Here is a 23,851-nt window from a genome sequence, read left to right as displayed (position 1 = left end):
AAACTAACTGTTAATAATGGCATGTAAAAATGCACCCTCTGATATTCAATGAGACCAAACATATTTACATGTGCCTGCTTTAACATGGAGAGAGATTATTGTGAATGAAAAAAGAACAAATGCGTCAATGAATAAAACATGGCAAAAGAAAAAGACTTAAGCATGTTATGATGACATGCCGGAATAGCATCTCACACATATACAATATATTGTAACGATCCAATTTAAATACAACCCTTCTTATTGTTGACCTTCAAAACCAACACAAAGTACAAGATTGGGTCGACACTGTTGGTTCTGCCCTTGAATTGCGTTCCAATGCAAAACTAGACAGAGAGCTAACAACTAAATCTTGAACATATTGTTAGCTATCTGTTTAGTTTGGCATGGGAATGCAATTCATGGGCAGAATAGTGAAAAAAATATATTTTCCAAGGCTGAAGCGTGACAAGAAATTAACTGCACTGAAAGAACTGCACTGAAAGACCTGCACCGTAGCGTTGTTTTTAGCTGCTTTTATGCTTGCAGAGCGAATCCTCTACTTCCTGTTTCCGTAGTCTTTCTAAGATACCGGTAAGCTCCACTAGGGGGCGATAAACACCATGGAACACAATGAAAATGCATCTTAACCAATGTAATAAAATAATATGTTACCTTCTAACAGGATGGCAGCACACTGTTTGTTATCAGTAAATAATGCATTTTTTGATTGTGCCTATAATGTGATTGTGCCTGTTTTGATGATTTACTATACTACGCATGGTCATGTAATTACGCCTTGATAACATTTCTTAATAACTGAGTCATTGTATGTTGTGATTAAAAAAAGGCTATAATGGTGTTCACTTTTCTCTGGCAGACTCGAGTTCTCAAGTCGGAGCTTTGCACTGTGTGTCGGAGGAGGGTCTATCCGATGGAGTCTCTAATAGCAGACAGAAAAAAATTCCATAAATCTTGTTTCTGCTGCGAGTACTGCAGAAATAAATTAAGGTAAAGTACATATCAACCAAACCAAGTGGAGTTCAAAGTACTGTGAGTGGATTTTTTGCTGTGAACTGGTAAGCTGTGCTTGAATGGTTGTGGTCCCAACAGTTTGTTGCTGCACATAAGACACCAATTCTATTGTGTTATGTTTGCAAATTAAGCAGTAAAAAGTTTGACATGTTTGTGGAATCTTGGAATTAATTGTAGCCCTTCTTCACACTTCACTGTTTTGAAAAATAATTAGTTCTGTCTCCTCCAGCCTTGGCAACTATGTCTCTCTCCATGGACATCTGTACTGTTTACCGCACTACAAACAACTATTCAAGTCCAAAGGGAACTACGATAATCGATTTGGTCAGACACGTCACAATGAAAAGAATGTCAATGAAAATGGCAGACTCATCACCTCATCAGAGCAACTTGATTGGAGGTATTCACAGAGCAGCATAGGCTCAACAGAAAAGGATACCCTTGAAAAAGAATTTATGAAATCAATTGACGAGAATAAACTCAATTGTAATAAGATGTCTGTTGTGTGGCCTCCACAAGCGCACTCCCCACAGAAAGCCTTTAAAGTAGAGGATGACATAAAGATGACTAAGCCACAATGGCCTCCACAGGACAATTCCCCAAAGTCACCCAAACAACAACACAGAAAAGCTACTTCCAGGAGCTCTCTTTGAAAGAGACCATTCCCACCGCCATCATGTATGCCACAGGAAACAGAAGAAACTTTAAGCAGTCGATGGTAAGGCAACCTATGAGGGCAAAAAGACAGTTGGAATTGGGAAAAGTCTGAGACTGAAGGACAAAAGGACAAGTGCAGTTGATACGAAGGGAATGAATGGTAGAAATGGTGTATATATTTATGGTGTGTGAGAGTGGAAGAAGATGGATCGGAAAGTACTGAGGGTCAGAGTGAAAGAGGAGTAGAATGACAGATGGAAACATGGAATGTTATGCTTAGAAATGGCACAGCCTCCCTCATTGGTCATTCAAGATTGATCATTGAAGACGTTAGTTCCAGATTTCACATGGAATTGACTCAGATTACTCATGTTTACTTGATCTCGAAAATATGTGTTCAATGTGTCTCAGAAATATTTGACTAATATCTTTAGGGTAATGTAGTTTAATTTGTTACATTTATATTTATCAATTAGTTTAAGTCCATGGAGAGACCATTGAAGGTTTCGAACACAGTCATCATTTTCTCTTGGCTATTTCTTTCAACATACAGTATCAACATTTTTACATTGACCTTTTTCTAGCACCTGGTGTGCAGCCTAGTAAAAATTATCTTGGAAATACTTTTTTTTAATATATATATATATACAGTATATATCCTATTCATTGGTGTTAATCTTGTTTGTTTTGGACATTTGTATCCTATTTTAAAGAGCAAATATTTTGCAATGCACATTAGATTCTTTAGATTAGACTACCTTGCTTTATACAAGATAATTCCTGATTCTTTCATCCTGTCAGGCTGGTTACTCAACAACAATTCTTTCAAATGTATTGCTGATCCAAGGGCAATAAAATCATTGAATTGGATAGTCTCAATTGACTTATTTTACATACATTTTACACAACATTCATACTAAATCTGTATAGAAACATACTGTATGAAAAACAGGTTTTGCAGAAGTGAAGATTTCTCCACACATACACATTTCGTGAAGCTAAGATTTACACTATATATACAAAAGTATGTGAACACCCCTTCAAATTAGTGGATTCGGCTATTTTAGCCGTGTATAAAAATTAACACACAGTCATGCAATCTCCATAGACAAACATTGTCAATAGAATGGCCTTACTGAAGAGCTCAGTGACTTTCAACGTGGCACCATTATAGGATGCCACCTTTCCAACAAGTCAGTTCGTCAAATTTCTGACAAGCTAGAGCTGCCCCGGTCAAATGTAAGTGCTGTTATTGTGAAGTTGAAATGTCTAGGACAACAACAACAGCTCTGTGGTAGGCCACACAAGCTCACAGAACAGGATTGCAGAGTGCTGAAGCGCGTAGTCTGTCCTCGGTTGCAACACTCACTACTGAGTTCCAAACTGCCTCTGGAAGCAATGTCAGCACAATAATTGTTTCCATGGCCAATCAGCCGCACACAAGCCTAAGATCACCATGCACAATGCCAAGCGTCGGCTAGAGTGGTATAAAGCTCGCCACCATTGGACACTGGAGCAGTGGAAATGCGTTCTCTTGGTTGCCAGGAGAACGCTACCTGCCAGAATGCTTAGTGGCAACTGTACAGTTTGGTGGAGTTGGAATAATGGTCTGGGGCTGTTTTTTATGGTTCGGGCTAGCACAAAGCACGGTCCCTTAGTTCCAGTGAAGGAAAATCTTAACTCTACAGCATACAATGACATTATCAACGATTCTGTGCTTCCAATTTTGTGGCAACAGTTTGGGGAAGGCCCTTATAGCAACAAGAGGGGGACCAACTCCATATTAATGCCCATGAATTTGGAATGAGATGTTCGACGAGCAGGTGTCCTACTTTTGGTCATGTAGTCTATGTGTAATCAAAATGTAACTGCTGAATAACCTGCCTATAAACACTTAACTGATAAACACTACAGTTTACTCCTAGACAGCCCAAATAACATGTTAACTGCTACAGAGGAACTCACATATGTCAGCTATTGACAGGTTAAATGTTTGCTGAAGGAAAGGGTGCTTTAACAAGAGATCATCCTGTATAAGTTAACAACATGGTCCATACTGTTTTGAAGCTTTTACATTCCCTATAATGCTTATAAGTCACATTGATTGATTCATTGATTGATTACTAGCCTACTATCATCAAATAATTACTTAGACTATGTTAAACCTATGTTTCAATCCACTCGAGACAACACAGGCTTTAAAGTCATTATCCATTTTGGCAGTTTTTTATTGAACCTTTATTTAACTAGGCAAGTCAGTTAAAAACAAATTTGTATTTACAATGACAGCCTACCAAAGGGCAAAAGACCTGCTGTGGGGACGGGGGACTGGTATTTTTTTTAAACAAATACGCATCACGACAAGAGAGACAACACAACATAAAGAGAGAACTAAGACAAGAAAATAGAAAGGCAGCAACACATGACAACACAGCACAGTAGCAACACAACATGGCAACAACATAGTAGCAACACAACATGGCAGCAACACAACATGGTAGCAGCACAAAACATGGTACAAACATTATTGGGCACAGACAACAGCATAAACAATACACAACAATACATGACGCAAAGCAGCCACAACTGTCAGTAAAAGTGTCCATGATCGAGTCTTTGAATGAAGAGATTAAGATAAAACTGTCCTGTTTGAGTGTGTGATGCGACGGGTATACAGAGATGACCAGTTTACAGAGGAGTATAGAGTGCAATGATGTGTCCTATAAGGAGCATTGGTGGCAAATCTGATGGCCAAATGGTAAAGAATATCTGGCCGCTTGAGAGCACCCTTACCTGCCGATCAATAAATTATATCCCCGTAATCTAGCATGGGTAGGATGGTCATCTGAATCAGGATAAAGTTTGGCAGCTGGGGTGAAAGAGGAGCGATTACGATAGAGGAATCCACGTATAGATTTAACTTTAGCCTGCAGCTTTGATATGTGCTGAGAGAAGGACAGTGTACCTTCTAGCCAGACACCCAAGTACTTGTATGAGGTGACTAAACCCTCAGATGTAGTAATCAGACCTGTGGGGAGAGGGGCATTCTTCTTACCAAACCACATTACCTTTGTTAAGGAGGTGTTCAGAACAAGGTTAAGGGTAGAGAAAGCCTGTTGGACACTAATAAATCTTTGTTGTAGAGCTTTTGACACAAAATCCGGGGAGGGGCAAGCTGAGTATCAGACTGTATCATCTGCATATAAGTGGATGTGAGAGCTTCCTACTGTCTGAGCTATGTTGTTGATGTAAATTGAGAAGAGCATGGGGGCTAGGATTGAGCTTTGGGGTACTCCGTTGGTGACGGACAGTGGCGGACACAGCAGATGTTCTGACTTCATACACTGTGCTCGTTGAGAGAGGTAGTAAGCAAACCAGGCCAAAGAACCTTATGAGACACCAATACTCCTTAGCCGGCCCACAAGAATGGAATGGTCTACTGTATCAAAAGCTTTGGCTTTTGTCTAAAGTCAATAAAAATAGCAGCAACAAATTGCTTAGAATCAAAGGCAATGGTGACATCATTGAGGACATTTTTAAGGTTGCAGTGACACATCCATAACCTGCACAGAAACCAGATTGCATACCAAGTTTGCAATCTGTTTTTCCAACATTTTTGATTAACAGGGCAAAACTAGAAATAGGCCTATAACAGTTAGGATCAGCTTGATCTCCCCCTTTAAATAAAGGACAGACTGTCGCTGCCTTCCAAGCCATGGGAACCTCCCCAGAAAGGCGAAACAGTTTTTTTTTTTTTTTTAAAGGTCAGAGATAGGCTTGGCGATGATAGGGGCAGCTATCTTAAAGAAGAAAGGGTCTAAACCATCTGACCCAGATGTTTTTTTAGGGTCAAGTTTCAGGAGATCCTTTTGCACCTCGGACTCAGTGGCCGCCTGCGAGAAGAAACTTTGTAGCAGGGCAGGGGGAAAAGAGGGAGAAGCGTCGAGGCAAGTCGCATTAGAAGGGGTGGGAGATGAGGAAATGTTGGAAGTGCAAGGAGGCATGGCTAAGTCAAAGAGGAATCCTGACTTAATGAAGTGGTGATTAAGGAGCTCAGTCATGTGCTTCTTGTCAGTTACAACCACATCAACTTTAAGGGACATGGGCAGCTGTGAGGAGGGTTTATTCTCCAGGTATTTAAACGTTTTCCAGAACTTCGTAGTGTTAAACCCACAGAGAGAACAGCTCCTTAAAGTAACTAACTTTGGCCTTCCGGATAGCCTGAGTGCAGTTATTTCTCATTTGCCTGAACAAGAGCAAGTCAGCCAGAGTATGTGTGTGCCGAGCCTTTCGCCAAATGCAATTCTTGAGGTGGAGTAACTCACAGTCGAACACTACTACTCATTCAAGGGTTTTTCTTAATTTTTTACTATTTTCTAGAATGTAGAATAATAGTGCAGACATCAACACTATGAAATGTGGAATATTTTTTTTACCAAAAAAGTTTTAAAAAAAAATATATTTTAGATTTTAGATTATTCAAAGTAGCCCTCTTGGAATTATCTCAACCAGTTTCATGAAAGCTTTTCCGACAGTCTTGAAGGAATTCCCACATAAGCTGAGCACTTGTTGGCTGCTTTTCAATCACTATGTGGTCCATCTCAATTGAATTGAGTTCAGATGATTGTGGATGCCAGGTCATCTGATGCAGCACCATCACTCTCCTTCTAAGTCAAATAGCCCTTACACAGCCTGGAGGTGTGTTTTGAGTCATTGTCCTGTTGAAAACAAAATGATAGTCCTAATAAGCACAAACCAGATGGAATGGCATATCACTGCAAAATGCTGAGGTAGCCATGCTGGTTAAGTGTGCCTTGAATAAACCACAGACAGTGTCACTAGCAAAGCACCCCCATACCATCACACCACCTCCTCCATGCTTCACGGTGGGAACCACACATGCCGAGATCATCCGTTCACTTACTCTGCGTCTCACAAAGTCACGCCGGTTTGAACCAAAAATCAGACCAAAGGACAGATTTCCAACTGTCTAATGGCCATTGCTCATGTTTCTTGTCCCAAGCAAGTCTCTTCTTCTTATTGGAGTCTTTTAGTAGTGGTTTCTTTGCAGCAATTCGACTGTGAAGGCCTCATCCTAACCAACCTGTCCTCCAAATACACCTCTGCTGTCTTCAACCAGGATCTCAGCGATCACTGCCTCATTGCCTGCATCTGTAATTGGTCTACGGTCAAACGACCACCCCTCATCACTGTCAAACGCTCCCTAAAACACTTCGGCGAGCAGGCCTTTCTAATCGACCTGACATGGGTATCCTGGAAGGATATTGACCTCATTCTGTCAGTAGAGGAAAAAGTACTTTCCTCACAATCTTAAATAAGCATGCCCCACTAAAAAAATGTAGAACCAGGAACAGATATAGCCCTTGGTTCACTCCAGACCTGACTACCCTTGACCAGCACAAAAACATCCTGTGGCGTACTGCATTAGCATCGAATAGCCCCCGCATCGAATAGCCCCCGAATGGTGGCACCAACTTTTCAGGGAAGTTAGGAACCAATATACACAGCCAGTTAGGAAAGCAAAGGCTAGCTTTTTCAAACAGAAATTTGCATCCTGTTGCAAAAACTCCAAAACATTGTGGGACACTATAAAGACCATGGAGAATATGAGCACCTCCTCCCAGCTGCCCACTGCGCTGAGGCTAGGAAACACTGTCACCACCGATAAACCCACGATAATTGAGAATTTCAATAAGCATTTTTCTTTGGCTGGCCATGCTTTCCACCTAGCTACCCCTACCGCGGTCAACAGCCCTGCACCCCCCACAGCAACTTGCCCAAGCCTCCCCATTTCTCCTTCACCCAAATCCAGATAGCTGATGTTCTGAAAGAGCTGCAAAATTAGGACCACTACAAATCAGCCGGGCTAGACAATCTGGACCCTCTCTTTCTAAAATTATCCGCCAAAATTGTTGCAAACCCTATTACTAGCCTGTTCAACATCTCTTTCATATTGTCTGAGATCCCCAAAGATTGGAAAGCTGCTGCGGTCATCCCCCTCTTCAAAGGGGGGGGACACTCTTGACCCACAGGGTCCAATCCTCGGGCCGACTATTTTCTCTGTATACATCAATGATGTCGCTCTTGCTGCTGGTGATTCTATGATCCACCTCTACTCAGACGACACCATTCTGTTTACTTCTGGCCCTTCTTTGGACACTGTGTTAACTAACCTCCAGACGAGCTTCATTGCCATACATCTCTCCTTCCGTGGCCTCTAACTGCTCTTAAATGCAAGTAAAACTAAATGCATGCTCTTCAACCGATCACTGCCCACACCTGTCCGCCCGTCCAGCATCACTACTCTGGACGGTTCTGACTTGTGAATATGTGAACAACTACAAATACCTAGGTGCCTGGTTAGACTGTAAACTCTCCTTCCAGACTCACATTAAGCATCTCCAATCCAAAATGAAATCTAGAATCGGCTTCCTATTTCGCAACAAAGCATCCTTCACTCATGCTGCCAAACATACCCTCATAAAACTGACCATCCTACCGATCCTTAACTTCGGCGATGTCATTTACAAAATAGCCTCCAACACTCTACTCAGTAAATTCGATGAAGTCTATCACAGTGCCATTCGTTTTGTCACCAAATCCCCATATACTACCCAGCACTGCGACCTGTGTGCTCTTGTTGGCTGGCCCTCACTTCATACTCGTCGCCAAACCCACTGGCTCCAGGTCATCTATAAGTCTTTGCTAGGTAAAGCCCCACCTTATCTCAACTCACTGGTCACCATAGCAGCACCCATCCATAGCACGCGCTCCAGCAGGTATATCTCACTAGTCACCCCAAATCCAATTGCTCTTCCGCCGCCTTTCCTTCCAGTTCTCTGCTGCCAATGACTGGAACGAACTGCAAAAATCACTGAAGCTGGAGACTCATATCTCTCTCACTATCTTTAATGACCAGCTGTCAGAGCAGCTCACAGATCACTGCATCTGTACATAGCCCATCCAACTACCTCATCCCCATACTGTTATTTATTTTATTTATTTTGCTCCTTTGCACCCCAGTATCTCTACTAGCACACTCATCTTCTGCACAGCTTTCACTCCAGTGTTTAATTGCTATATTGTAATTATTTCCCAACTGTGGCCTATTTATTGTCATACCTCCCTTATCCTACCTCATTTGCACACACTGTATATAGACTTTTTTTCTATTGTATTATTGACTGCATGTTTGTTTATTCCATGTGTAACAACTCTGTGTTGTTTTTTTGTGTCGCACTGCTTTGCTTTATCTTGGCCAGGTCGCAGTTGTAAATGAGAACTAGCCTACCTGGTTAAATAAAGGTGAAAAAAAAACCATGCAGTCTCCTCTGAACAGTTGATGTTGAGATGTGTCTGTTACTTGAACTCTGAAGTAAAAAAAATACTGCAATTTCTGAAGCTGGTAACTCTAATGAACTTGTCCTTTGCAGCAGAGGTAACGGTCCTCAAGAGAGACAGTTTCCGCATAGCACTTGATGGTTGTTGTGACCGCAATTGAAGACTGACCTTCATGTCTTAAACTAATGATGGACTGTCATTCCTTTTTGCTCATTTGAGCTGTTCTTGCCATAATATGGACTTATAGGGCTATGTTTCGTATACCACCACCACCTTGTCACAACAAGGCACACATGTTAATTGAAATGCATTCCAGGTGACTACCTCATGAAGCTGGTTGAAAGTGCCAAGAGTGTGCAAAGCTGTCATCAAGGCAAAGGGTGGCTCAAATATAAAATACATTTGGATTTTTTAACACTTTTTTTGGTTACTACATGATTACATATGTGTTATTTCATCATTTTGATGTCTTCAAATCAAATCCATTCAAATGTATTTATATAGCCCTTCGTACATCAGCTGATATCTCAAAGTGCTGTACAGAAACCCAGCCTAAAACCCCAAACAGCAAGCAATGCAGGTGTAGAAGCACGGTGGCTAGGAAAAACTCCCTAGAAAGGCCAAAACCTAGGAAGAAACCTAGAGAGGAACCAGGCTATGTGGGGTGGCCAGTCCTCTTCTGGCTGTGCCGGGTGGAGATTATAACAAAACATGGTCAAGATGTTCAAATGTTCATAAATGACCAGCATGGTCGAATAGTAATAAGGCAGAACAGTTGAAACTGGAGCAGCAGCACAGTCAGGTGGACTGGGGACATCAAGGAGTCATCATGTCAGGTATTCCTGGGGCATGGTCCTAGGGCTCAGGTCCTCCGAGAGAGAGAAAGAAAGAGAGAATTAGAGAGAGCATATGTGGGATGGCCAGTCCTCTTCTGGCTGTGCCGGGTGGAGATTATAACAGAACATGGCCAAGATGTTCAAATGTTCATAAATGACCAGCATGGTCGAATAATAATAAGGCAGAACAGTTGAAACTGGAGCAGCAGCACAGCCAGGTGGACTGGGGACAGCAAGGAATCATCATGTCAGGTAGTCCTGGGGCATGGTCCTAGGGCTCAGGTCCTACGAGAGAGAGAAAGAGAGAAGGAGAGAATTAGAGAACACACACTTAGATTCACACAGGACACCGAATAGGACAGGAGAAGTACTCCAGATATAACAAACTGACCCTAGCCCCCCGACACAAACTACTGCAGCATAAATACTGGAGGCTGAGACAGGAGGGGTCAGGAGACACTGTGGCCCATTCCGAGGACACCCCCGGACAGGGCCAAACAGGAAGGATATAACCCCACCCACTTTGCCAAAGCACAGCCCCTACACCACTAGAGGGATATCTTCAACCACCAACTTACCATTCTGAGACAAGGCTGAGTATAGCCCACAAAGACCTCCGCCACGGCACAACCCAAGGGGGGGGGGGGGGGCCAACCCAGAGACAGGATGACCACATCAGTGACTCAACCCACTCAGGTGACGCACCCCCTCCAGGGACGGCATGAGAGCCCCAGTAAGCCAGTGACTCAGCCCCTGTAATAGGGTTAGAGGCAGAGAATCCCAGTGGAAAGAGGGGAACCGGCCAGGCAGAGACAGCAAGGGCGGTTCGTTGCTCCAGAGCCTTTCCATTCACCCTCCCACTCCTGGGCCAGACTACACTCAATCATATGACCCACTGAAGAGATGAGTCTTCAGTAGAGACTTAAAGGTTGAGACCGAGTTTGCGTCTCTGACATGGGTAGGCAGACCGTTCCATAAAAATGGAGCTCTATAGGAGAAAGCCCTGCCTCCAGCTGTTTGCTTAGAAATTCTAGGGACAATTAGGAGGCCTGCGTCTTGTGACCTTAGCGTACGTGTAGGTATGTACGGCAGGACTAAATCAGAGAGATAGGTAGGAGCAAGCCCATGTAATGCTTTGTAGGTTAGCAGTAAAACCTTGAAATCAGCCCTTGCTTTGACAGGAAGCCAGTGTAGAGAGGCTAGCACTGGAGTAATATGATCACATTTTTTGGTTCTAGTCAGGATTCTAGCAGCCGTATTTAGCACTAACTGAAGTTTATTTAGTGCTTTATCCGGGTAGCCGGAAAGTAGAGCATTGCAGTAGTCTAACCTAGAAGTGACAAAAGCATGGATTAATTTTTTAAAAATTTAACCACCAACTTACCATCCAGAGACAAGGCTGAGTATAGCCCACAAAGATCTCCGCCACGGCACAACCCAAGGGGGGGCGCCAACCCAGACAGGATGACCAAAGCCAGACCATGGTTTGCAACTGCACATGGGGACAAAGATCGCAGTTTTTGGAGAAATGTCTCTCTGGTCTGATGAAACAAAAATAGAACTGTTTGGCCATAATGACCATCGTTATGTTTGGAGGAAAAAGAGGGAGGATTGCATGCCAAAGAACACCATCCCAACCGTGAAGCACGGGGGGGAGGGGGGGCAGCATCATGTTGTGGGGGTCCTTTGCTGCTGGAGGGACAAGTGCACTTCACGGTTGGGACGCCACCAAAGCTCCGCCCCTGCGTTTTCTTCTCGAGGAAGCTCGGTCTGGCGGAGCGGAACTATGACATGGGGGACCGGGAGTTATTAGCTGTAGTCAAGGCTCTGAAGGTGTGGAGACATTGGCTTGAGGGGTCCAAGCACCCTTTCCTCATCTGGACTGATCATCATAATCTCTAGTATCTCCGTGCAGCGAGGAGATTGAATCCGCGTCAGGCCAGGTGGGCCATGTTTTTTACCTGATTACATTTTACGATTTCCTATCGGCCAGTCTCACCTTAATACGAAGGCCGACGCGCTGTCCCACCTATATGACACAGAGGAGCGGCCTATCGATCCGACTCCCATCCTCCCAGCTTCATGTCTGGTAGCACCGGTGGTATGGGAGGTGGACGCGGAGATCGAGCGGGCGTTACGGTTGGAACATGCACTCCCTCAGTGTCCAGCAGGTGTGCAGTACGTGCCGCTTGGTGTCCGTGATCGGTTGATTCGATGGGCCATACACTACCCTCTTCGGGTCAACCTGGTATCGAGAGGACAGTGCGGAGTCTTAGGGGGAGGTACTGGTGGCCCACTTTGGTCAAGGACGTGAGGTTTTATGTCTCCTCCTGCTCGGTGTGTGCTCCTCGACACCTGCCTAGAGGGAAGTTACAGCCCCTCCCCGTTCCACAACGGCCGTGGTCGCATTCGTCGATGGATTTTCTCACCAACTTTCTCCCGTCTCAGGGAAACACCACGATCCTGGTCGTTGTGGATCAGTTTTCTAAGTCCTGCCATCTCATCCCGTTGCCCGGTCTCCCTACGGCCCTACAGACTGCGGAGGCTCTGTTTACCCATGTCTTCCGGCACTACGGGGTGCCTGAGGACATCGTTTCTGATCGGGGTCCCCAGTTCACGTCCAGAGTTTGGAGGGCATTCATGGAACGGCTGGGGGTCTCGGTAAGTCTGACATCGGGTTTCCACCCCGAGAGTAATAGGCAGGTGGAGAGAGTGAACCAGGATATGGGTAGGTTTCTGCTGTCGTATTGCCGGGACCGGTCCGGTGAATGGGCGAGGTACGTCCCATGGGCGGAGGTGGCTCAGAATGCCCTCCGCCACTCCACTACTAACATGTCACCGTTCCAGTGCATGTTGGGCTACCAGCCAGGCCTGGCTCTGTGGCATCAGAGCCAGACCGAGAATCCTGCGGTGGAGAAATGGGTGCAGCGCCCGAAGGACACCTGGAGAGCCATCCAGGAATCATTAAAACAAGCTAGTGGATGGCAGAAGAGGAGCGCTGACCAGCACCGCAGTGAGGCCCCCATGTTCTCACCGGGGGACCAGGTCTGGCTCTCGACCCGAAACCTGCCCCTCCGCCTGCCCTGCTGGAAGCTGGGGCCGCAGTGTGTGTGGCTATTTAAAGTCCTGAGGAGGATAAACGAGGTGTGTTAAAGGTTACAGCTTCCTCCTTACTATCATATTAACCCCTCGTTTCATGTGTCTCTCCTCAGGCCAGTGGTGGCTGGTCCCCTGCAGGAAGGTGAGGTGCCGGAGGTCCCTCTGCCCCCTCTGGACATCGAGGGGTCCCCGGTGTACACTATACGTGCTATTCTGGACTCTAGACGCCGGGTGAGGGGCCTACAGTACCTCGTGGACTGGGAGGGTTACGGTCCGGAGGAGAGGTGCTGGGTACTGGTGGGGGACATTTTGGACCCTTCACTACTGAGAGACTTCCACCGCCTCCACCCGGATCGCGCTGCGGGAGCCGCTCGTCAGGGGGGGTACTGTCACGACTCCAACCGAAGTGGCTCCCCTGTCTGTTCGGGCGGCGCTCGGAGGTTGTCGTCGCCGGTCTACTAGCCGCCACCAATCCCTTTTTCCTTTTCTGTTCGTTTGGTCTTATTGGTTGCACCTGTCTCTTATTTTGTTTCTTGATTTATGTCTATTTAAGCCTGTTAGGCCCACCTATGTTTGTGCGGGATTGTTCCTCTGTTAGTTTGTGGATGTGCACTTGTATTTTATTTTCTCCGGACTGTTTGGGCTGGTCAGTTTTATGCGCCTAGTGTTTGGCGTGACCGTTTGTACCGGAATAAAATGAGATTGTCCAACCCTCTGCTCTCTGCGCCTGACTCCAAACCCACTACTCCTAGAAGACTTGACACTGTATATGAGATTTTTTTTCCCCAGAAGTTTTTCCCATGCTGATCTTTGGCTTTTTGGGATGGTTTTTACGCTGCCTGTCTTGCAGGTAAATTACATTTCTGGTAGGCGTCATTTATATGTCATTAATCCTGTCTGGGGATGAGCATTCAGTACTGTATGTGCTGTGAGGTCTGTAATGTGGGTGCCACTGTGGTACAGAAAGGACATCTCGGATCTATTTCACCACATTTTTACACTTAAGAAATAGGAGTGAATATAATGTCCCTCTTGTGTAGTTATATTTTGTTTCTTGTCTTATTATTTCTTTAAACATAAAAATATCTGCAGTTTATCCCATAAGCAAGTAGTTTAGCCTCGTCAGTTGGTGTTACAATTAAAGAACTGGGCTATAAAGCCAGTCATTCCGCAAATTCATAACAATTGTTGGTTGAATGGAAATACCCTTATAACGTCAATCTACCTTGCTACAGTATGTAAAGTAGATTTCTTTCTCTCAAGTGGATTGGCTACGACTCCATCGGATTACTTTCTGATTGGGCCGATCTCTTGTCAATGTATGAGCTCTAACTCCAGGCACTACGATCTGTTCTCTTCGAGACAAATAGCGTTTCGCTTTAGGATGCTGAAGGCACCGCTCTCGCATCAGGACCAGAAGTCTGAATGGGATGGAGACGAAAAAATAGGTAGGCTCAGCTTGCATGTTTCTGCCGTCTATTGCACTGTTTCAGAGCCACTTTAATCAACTGTTTAGTAGCCTATGCCGGGGATTTGACTTCATGTAAATGAGTTTACCGTAATATGTACACGGTTGCGTTCACGGTCCCAACCAGCTCATATCAGGCTACTGTTCACATTTTTTTATTCAGTCTCGAGGTATTTCCTTAATTAACTCCTAAAAAAAACACTGTGTAGCTCTAGCATCTGCGTGTTCCTGTGCCCTCCGCTGGACGCGAGCCCACTGATAATAGATGTATGATTTCTGCTCAATTGTGCAGCACTGAGCAACTCTTGATGGGGGCTATGTTGATAATGACAGTGGACTAGCCTGCTTCAAAATGAACTTCATTTAGAAACTTGGTGTGAAGAAGTCTTCTAATAATCAAAATAAACGGGCAGGTTGTCTTAACTGTAGCTCTGTTCTAGGTACTGTTGTCTATATGGCATGTAGTGTCTGTAGTTTCTTCTGATATCTCTAAAACTCCCGCTGTCCTCTTGGCTGTACAGAGGCATATTCATCTTATTGTACCATCATGTCTGTTATATCTCCCGTTCTATGTCCAACCTCCAGAAAGATGAGAAGACTGAAAGACAGGAATGCCTATGTGCCAATGTTAGCCTAGACACAGGTATAGGACTTACTTCATTTAAAGTGTTACCATAAAGTTACACACTCTGTGTCTGTGTACAATACATTATCGCAATTTGGCTAAATTATATTGCGTCGCAGTTAAGTCATTTTAATAGTGCGTTTATTAAATCGTGCTGTGCCCACGCACATGATGCATCCCATATGGCCATGCATATGATTATGCTTTTAGGCTTACTGTAGCTTAGGAACATGATATATGCCAATTCTCTGTGTATGATTTGTCTGATACTAAAAAGCATAATTGTGATTTGAAACATAACCATGAGAATGTGATAGGCAGCACATCAACAATGCAAAGGCATAGCCTATACCTCTTCAGTTTGTGTGCTTGATAATACCAATCTAGCAATAGCACAATCTTCTTTTGGCAGAGATTTAGGTGTTTACAGAGAAAATGAAAATGTCCGCCTTTGACTACAATCACTTTAATTTATGTTGTTTTGTGCTGCTGTCAAAGAGTTCTGCTCCCTTACACGGTGAGAGCCTGTAGGTCTCTCGTCAGTGCCCTCAATGTGACTGCCTCCTTTCAACAGGCGCTCACAGGCTTACATTCATGCTGAATATGCTGAGTCCTTGGTTTTTGCCTTTTTGACCTCAAACATGTGGTGAATTTGTTTAGCACATCTATTTTATTATATGAGATTCCTCTTGAAGTCTGCAAAAGGGGGCCTGCTTATATAAATGTTCTCCCTTTGGCTTTTCATCCGTGGCAGTCATGTAGTTGTAGGTTCTGCCTTTAACCTTGATGTGGAGTGTGTGGTGTCCAATTTAATTTCAGTTATTGGTTTGGTATCTAACAAATGCTACTGTGCTCCTCATCCATCTTCCTTAGATCTCCACTGTAATAATCTTTGTCATTGCCATTTTGCACTCGATTGGATCACATAATCCCTTCAGCCGAAGCATCAATATAAATCCAAACTCTTGCTCATACTACCACCGCACCAATAAAACATGCACATCTGCAGAACATAGAGACACAGGTGTGTGTGAAAAAAATCCTGGCATGCACAGGCTCTATCGTATCCCCATTTCTGCCTTGTGTTTTAACTACAGCTTTGAATCTAGTATCTTGACATTGATATATCGATTGCAGCTTCAATAGACGTGGGAGTTAATCGATTCAATTTTTTTGCATTGACACACTGTGACATTTGCTGCAGCAGGAGGCCGAATGGGGAACCACACAACAATGATTGTGAAATGTATTCCAAGGAATGATTTTCAAAGATGGGTCTGGTTGGGTTCACGACTCCTGCAGAATTTATAGTGAAAAATATAATGCCAAGGAAATAATTTAAGTGGGTGAATATGAAAGTCTGCAGCCCTATAATTAAAACAATAGGACTTGGTTTATCGTACATCTTTTCAGAACAGATGAAGCAGTTACCAGTAGGTACATCTGTTAGATATTTGTTTCATCGCCCAATATCTTCTCATGATATTCTTCATTCCCAAACCAAGGCTTGTATTTGATGAAAGATGGGGGGCAAAATAAAATAAGTACACAGGCAGAGCTTTAGTAGAGCTTTGGGAGTTGCCTTTACCTGTTCCCGTTGGGCCGTGCATTATATATTTAAAGCCCAGTTCCTGAAGAGGCACTGGAGCTATAATTGGGTTTCTCTGAGGGAATTTTCTGGCTCTCAAGGCCCACGGACATGGTCATTGTGGAATTCGGTGTTCCACAGCTCTGGATCAAGTGGATCACAGAATAAATGTTATTGGCAGAACAAATCAGTTAGACGGGCATTTGAGTTCTATAGGCAGGTACGTACAGTACCAGACAAAAGTTTGGAATCACGTAGTAAACAAAAAAGTGTTAAACAAATAAAATGTATTTTATATTCTTAAAAGTAGCCACCCTTTGCTTTGATTACAGATTTGCACACTCTTGTCATTCTCTCGACCAGCTTCACCTGGAATGCTTTTCCAACAGTCTTGAAGGAGTTCCCACATATGCTGAGCATTTGTTTGCTTGTTTTCCTTCACTTTGCAGTCCAACTCATCCCAAACCATCTCAATAGGGTTGAGATCGGGTGATTGTGGAGGACAGGTCATCTGATGCAGCACTCCATCAATCTCCTTCTTGGTCAAATAGCCCATACATAGGGGCCTTCCGAGTGGCGCGGTGGTCTAAGGCACTGCATGCAGTGCTATCTGTGCCACTAGAGATTCTGGGTTCGAGTCCAGGCTCTGTCGCAGCCAGCCATGAACTGGAGACCCATTGGGGCGGGACACAATTGGCTCAACATCGTCCGGGTTAGGGGAGTGTTTGGCCGGCAGGGATGTCGTTGTCCCATCGCGCACTAGTGACTCCTGTGGCGGGCAGGGCACAGTGCACGCTGACAAGGTTGCCAGGTGTACGGTGATTCCTCCGACACGTTGGTGTGGCTGGCTTCCAGGTTAAGTGGGCATTGTATCAAGAAGCAGTGCAGCTTGTTTGGTTTATGTTTCGGAGGACGCACGGCTCTCGACCTTTGCCTCTCCCGAGTCCGTATGGGAGTTGCAGCGATGAGACAAGACTGTAACTACCAATTGGATACTACGAAAAAAAGAGTGTGTTGGGTCATTGTCCTGTTGAAAAACAAATGAAAGTCCCACTAAGCGCAAACCAGAATGCTGTGTAGCCATGCTTGCCTTGAATTCTAAATAAATCATTGACAGTGTCACCAGCAAAGCACCATCACACCTCCTCCTCCATGCTTTACAGTGGGAACCACACATGCATAGATAATCTGTTCACCTACTCTGCATCTCACAAAGACACGGCGTTTGGAACAAATTTGGACTGTCGTTTCTCTTGTCTTATTTAAGCTGTTCTTGCCACATACATTTGACCAAATAGGGCTATCTTCTGTATACCACCCCTACCTAGTCACAACTCAAATGATTGTCTCAAACGCATTAAGAAGGCACACCTGTTAATTGAAATGCATTCCAGGTGACAACTTCATGAAGCTGGTTGAGAGAATCCCAAGAGTGTGCAAAGCTGTCATCAAGGCAAAGGGTGGCTACTTTGAAGAATCTCAAATATAAAATATATTTTGATTTGTTTAACACGTTTTTGGTTACTACATGATTCCATATGTGTTATTTCATAGTTTTGATGTCTTCACTATTATTCTACAATGTAGAAAATAGTAAAAATAAGAAAAACCCTGGAATGAGTAGGTGTGTACAAACTTTTCACTGGTACTGTATGTAAATGAGACATGTCTGTATTTAATAATCTATAAATTTGCACCATTTTCTAAAAACATGTTTTCACTTTGCCATTATGGGGTATTGTGTATAGATGAGTTCAATATATATTGAAAACATGTTTTGGTGCTAATTTATAGAAAATTAAATACAGACATGTCTCATTTACATACAGTACCAGTGAAAAGTTTGTACACACCTACTCATTCCAGGGTTTTTCTTTATTTTTACTATATATATATTACTATATACATGTATATGTATCCATTTGGAATTCAGGTTGTAACACAACAAAATGTGGAATAATTCAAGGGGTATAAATTCAATATATATACTGTATAAGTATGTGGACACGCCTTCAAATTATTGGATTCGGCTATTTCAGCCACACCCGTTGCTGACAGGTGTATAAAATTGAGCACACAGCCATGCAATCTTCACAGACAAACATTGGTAGTAGAATGGCCTTACTGAAGAGCTCAGTGACTTTCAACGTGGCACCTTCATTGGATGCCACCTTTCCAACAAGTCAGTTAGTCAAATTTCTCCCCTCCAAGAGCTGCCCCGGGCAACTGTAAGTGCTGATATTGTGAAGTAGAAAGGTATAGCATCAACAACGAATCAGCCGCGAGGTGGTAAGCCACAAAAAAACAGGACCGCCGAGTGCTGAAGCGTGTAGCACATCAACATTTTCTGTCCTCGGTTGTAACGCTCACTACCGAGTTCCAAACTGCCTATGAAAGCAACGTCAGCACAATAACTGTTCGTCGGGAGCTTCATGACATGTTTTCCATGGCCGAGCAGCCGCACACAAGCCTAAGATCACCATGCACAATGCCAAGCGTTGGCTGGAGTGGTGTAAACTCGTTGCCATCTGTCTCTGGAGCAGTGGAAACGAGTTCACTGGAGTGATGAATCACGAATCTGGGTTTGGTGGATGCCACCTGCCTGAATGCATAGTGCCAACTGTAAAGTTTAGTGGAGGAGGAATAATGGTCTGTGGCTGTTTTTCATGGTTTGGGCTAGGCCCCTTAGTTCCAGTGAAGGGAAATCTTAACGCTACAGCATACAATGTAATTCTAGACAGTTCTGTGCTTCCAACTTTGTGGCAACAGTTTGGGAAAGGCCATTTTCTGTTTCAGCATGACAATGCCCGCGTGCACAGTGAGGTCCTGCACAGTGCCCTGACCTCAACCCCATCAAACACCTTTGTGATGAATTGAAATGCCGACTGCAAGCCAGGCCTAATTGCACAACATTAGTGCCCGACCTCACTAATGCTCTTGTGGCTGAATGGAAGCAAGTCCCTGCAGTAATGTTCCAACATCTAGTGGAAATCCTTATTAGAAGAGTGGAGGCTGTTATAGCAGCAAAGGGGGGACCAACTCCATATTAGAGGTCGACCGATTAATTGGAATGGGACTGATTTCAAGTTTTCATAACAATCGGAAATCTGTATTTTTGGGTGCTGATTTTGCCAATTTTGTTATTTTTTAATATATTTTTTTTACACCTTTATTTAATCTTTATTTAACTAGCCAAGTCAGTTAAGAACACATTCTTATTTTCAATGACGGCCTAGGAACGAGGCAGAACGACAGATTTTTACCTTGTCAGCTCGGGGGATCCAATCTTGCAACCTTACAGTTAACTAGTCCAACGCTCTAACCTCCTGCCTCACGAGGAGCCTGCCTATTACGCGAATGCAGTAAGCCAAGATAAGTTACTAGCTAGCATTAAACTTATCTTATAAAAAACAATCAATCAACGACTGTCGTTGCTCCAATGTGTACTTAACCATAAACATCAATGCCTTTCTTAAAATCAATACACAAGTATATATTTTAAAACCTGCATATTTAGCTAAAGGAAATCCAGGTTAGCAGGCAATATTAACCAGGTGAAATTGTGTCATTTCTCTTGCGTTCATTGCACGCAGAGTCAGGGTATATGCAACAGTTTGGGCTGCCTGGCTCATTGCGAACTAATTTGCCAGAATTTTACGTAATTATGACATACATTGAAGGTTGTGCAATGTAACAAGAATATTTAGACTTAAGGATGCCACCCGTTAGATAAAATACCGAACGGTCCCGTATTTCACTGAAATAATAAACGTTTTGTTTTCGAAATGATAGTTTCCGGATTCGATCATATTAATGACCAAAGGCTGGTGTTTCTGTGTGTTATTATGTTATAATTAAGTCTGATTTGATAGCGCAGTCTGACTGAGCAGCAGCAGGCCCGTATTCATTCATTCAAACAGCACTTTAGTGCGTTTTGCCAGCAGCTCATCGCAAGCACAGCGCTGTTTATGACTTCAAGCCTATCAGCCTAATGGCTGGTGTAACCAATGTGAAATGGCTAGCTAGTTAGCTGGGTGTGCGGTAATACTGTTTCAAACGTCACTCGCTTTTAGATTTGGAGTAGTTATTCCCCTTGCGCTGCAAAAGCCGCGGCTTTTGTGGAGCGATGGGTAACGATGCTTCAAGTGTGGCTGTTGTCGATGTGTTCCTGGTTCGAGCCCAGGTAGGGGCGAGGAGGGGGACGGAAGCTATACTGTTACACTGGCAATACTATAGTGCCTATAAGAACATCCAATAGTCAAAGGTATATGAAATACAAATGGTACAGAGAGAAATAGTTCTATAAATACTATATTAACTACAACCTAAAAACTCTTACCTTGGAATATTGAAGTCTCATGTTAAAAGGAACCACCAACTTTCATATGTTCTCATGTTCTGAGCAAGGAACTTAAACGTTAGCTTTTTTACATGGCACACATTCTTACATGGCACATATTACTTTCTTCTCCAACACTTTGTTTTTGCATTATTTAAACCAAATTGAACATGTTTCATTATTTATTTGAGGCTAAATTGATTTTATTGATGTTTTATATTAAGTTAAAATAAGTGTTAATTCAGTATTGTTGTAATTGTCATTATTACAAATAAAAAATTGGCAGACTAATCGGTGGCGGCTTTTTTGGTCCTCCAATAATTGGTATCGGTATCGGCGTTGAAAAATCATAATCGGTCGACCTCTACTTCACTATCATTGACACTTCAGAGCTGTGTGTGTTTTTTACATATGGCAGAGAATAGCAGAGCACCAGTGTGGGACTATTACATGGAATTGGCACCAGGGAAAGCAAGGTGTCTTATTTGTGATAAAGATGTAAGCATGGGGTCAGCAACGGCTAAATCAAACAATACCACCAATCTGTGGAATCACCTTAAGAACACCCATCCCAAAGCCCATATGTATTATATTAAGTTAAAATAAAAGTGTTCATTGAGTGTTGTAGCAATTGTCATTATTACAAAAATGTGTGTATATATATATATATATATATTTTGTCCTCCAATAATCGGTATCGGCATTGAAAAATCATAATCGGTCGACCTCTACTCCATATTATACCCATGATTTTGGAATGTGATGTTCAACAAGCAGGTGTCCATATACTTTTGGTCATGTAGTGTACTTCCTGTCACTGTTGTGCATCAGATTTTTCACAAGGGGACAGCTTTCTTTCATCGGGCGGCCGTTTAGGAAATTATTGGCAAAATGTGAGTATACCTACAGTACCGTACTTCTCCAGGCATCACTACACCACTGGATATATGGGGTCATCAGCTCATGATATTTTGCTCTTTCACACCGCGTCTTGGTGATTATCGAGGCCGGGATAGTGTTGGAATGATTTTTTAAAAATACTGTGAGGAACTGTTATTATTCGCAATGGATGTTAAAAAAACAGACTTTGATGACTTACTGGGTGAGGTGAAGAAAAAATGACTGAGAAGCTCATTTGCGCTCAGCAGGCAAGGTACAGTAGGCCTACTTCGACGTGTGCTCAGGTGCTCTCCCTCAATGTTATCAGGACAGAGAAACCAGACAAATGCTCATTGCTCACATGGAGCTCACCATACAAAAGACATTGAAAAAAATGACAACTTGTAAAATGATGCTTATGAAATAAAGCAAAAGTGTTTTTCTCAGAAGTGTAACAGGTTGTGAACTCTGCAAACAACATTTCCACCGATAATGACAACGGCAAATGACTGTCAGTAATACAGGCACAAAAAAATTGTCAAAGACTCCAGCCACCCTAGTCATAGACTGTTCTCTCTACTACCGCATGGTGAACCCTATTCGAATCAGTGACATACAGGGCATTTGGAAAGTATTCAGACTCTTTGACTTTTTCCACATGTTGTTATGTTACAGCCTTTTTCTAAAAGTGATTAGATGCGCGGGGTTTCCTCATCAATCTACACACAACACCCCTTAATGACAAAGCATAAACTGATTTTTATACATTTTTGCAAATGTATAAAACAATGTTTTTTTTAATGAAATATCACATTTACAAAGGTATTCAGACCCTTTACTCAGTACTTTGTTGAACCACCTTTGGCAGTGATTACAGCGTTGAGTCTTGTTGGGTATGACGCTTCAAGCTTGGCACAACTGTATTTTGGGAGTTTCTCCCATTCTTCGCTGCAGATCCTCTCAAGCTCTGTCAGCTTGGATGGGGAGCGTCGCTGCACAGCTACATTCAGGTCTCTCTAGAGATGTTCGATCGAGTTCAAGTCCAGGCTCTGGCTGGGCCACTCAAGGACATTCTGAGACTTGTCCCGAAGCCACTCCTGCGTTTTTTTGGCTGTGTGCTTAGGGTCGTTGTCCTGTTGGAAGGTGAACCTTCGCCCCAGTCTGAGGTCCTGAGCGCTCTGGAACAGGTTTCCATCAAGGATCTCTGTACTTTGCTCCGTTCATCTTTCCCTCGATCCTGACTAGTCTCCCATTCTCTGCTGTTGAAAAACCTCCCGACAGCATGATGCTACCACCACTGTGCTTCACTGTAGGGATGGTGCCATGTTTCCTCCAGACGTGACGCTTGGCATTCAGGCCAGTGTTCAGTCTTGGTTTCATCAGGCCAGAGAATCTTGTTTCTCATGGTTTGTGAGTCCTTTAGGTGCCTTTTGGCAAACTGCAAGCGGGCTCTTGGTCACCTCTCGACCAAGGCCCTCTTCCCCCGTTTGCTCAGTTTGGCCAAGCAGCCAGCTCTAGGAAGAGTCTTGGTGATTCCAAACTTCTTCCATTTAAGAATGATGGAGGCCACTTTGTTCTTGGGGACCTTCAATGCCAATTTTTTGGTACCCTTCCCCAGATCTGTGCCTTGATACAATCCTGTCTCTGAGCTCTACTGTCACACCCTGATCTGTTTCACCTGTCCTTGTTATTGTCTCCACCCCTCCAGGTGTTGCTTGTTTTCCCCAGTGTATTTATCCCCGTGTTTCCTGTCTCTCTGTGCCAGTTCGTCTTGTATGTTCCAAGTCAACCAGCTTGTTTCCCCCGTTCTCCTGCTTTTTGCTATTCTCCTTTTTCTGGTCCTCCCGGTTTTGACCCTTTCCTGTTTCTGGACTCTCTACCCGCCTGCCTGACCATTCTGCCTGTCTTGACTTCAAGTCTGTATGCCACTCTGTACCTCCGGGACTAGTTTTGACCTTTGCCTGTCCATGACCATTCTCTTGCC

The 23,851-nt window shown here is 43.6% G+C and overlaps 2 protein-coding genes across 3 annotated transcripts in view; both read left to right on the top strand.

Annotated features, from left to right (window-relative positions):
* The window catches only part of LOC110501486 (uncharacterized), a 34,210-nt gene extending 31,669 nt beyond the window's left edge, over positions 1-2,541 (top strand). For both annotated transcript variants that reach the window (XM_036958850.2, XM_021579085.3), the window contains exons 8-9: positions 860-990; positions 1,244-2,541. In XM_036958850.2, the coding sequence (XP_036814745.2) occupies positions 860-951 (92 nt within the window). In that variant the 3' untranslated portion in view covers positions 952-990; positions 1,244-2,541. The remainder of the gene's footprint in view (positions 1-859; positions 991-1,243) is intronic.
* An 11,786-nt stretch (positions 2,542-14,327) lies between these two features.
* Positions 14,328-23,851, top strand: part of b3galt1b (beta-1,3-galactosyltransferase 1b) — a 133,877-nt gene continuing 124,353 nt past the window's right edge. The window contains exon 1 of the mRNA XM_021579084.3: positions 14,328-14,416. The gene's annotated coding sequence lies outside the window, so the exon portion shown is untranslated. The remainder of the gene's footprint in view (positions 14,417-23,851) is intronic.

The sequence above is a fragment of the Oncorhynchus mykiss genome, chromosome 22 (genome assembly GCF_057628025.1).
Source record: "Oncorhynchus mykiss isolate SJ-2025 chromosome 22, ASM5762802v1, whole genome shotgun sequence".
Lineage (NCBI taxonomy): Eukaryota > Metazoa > Chordata > Actinopteri > Salmoniformes > Salmonidae > Oncorhynchus > Oncorhynchus mykiss.
This window is presented reverse-complemented; position numbering and strand designations above follow the sequence as displayed.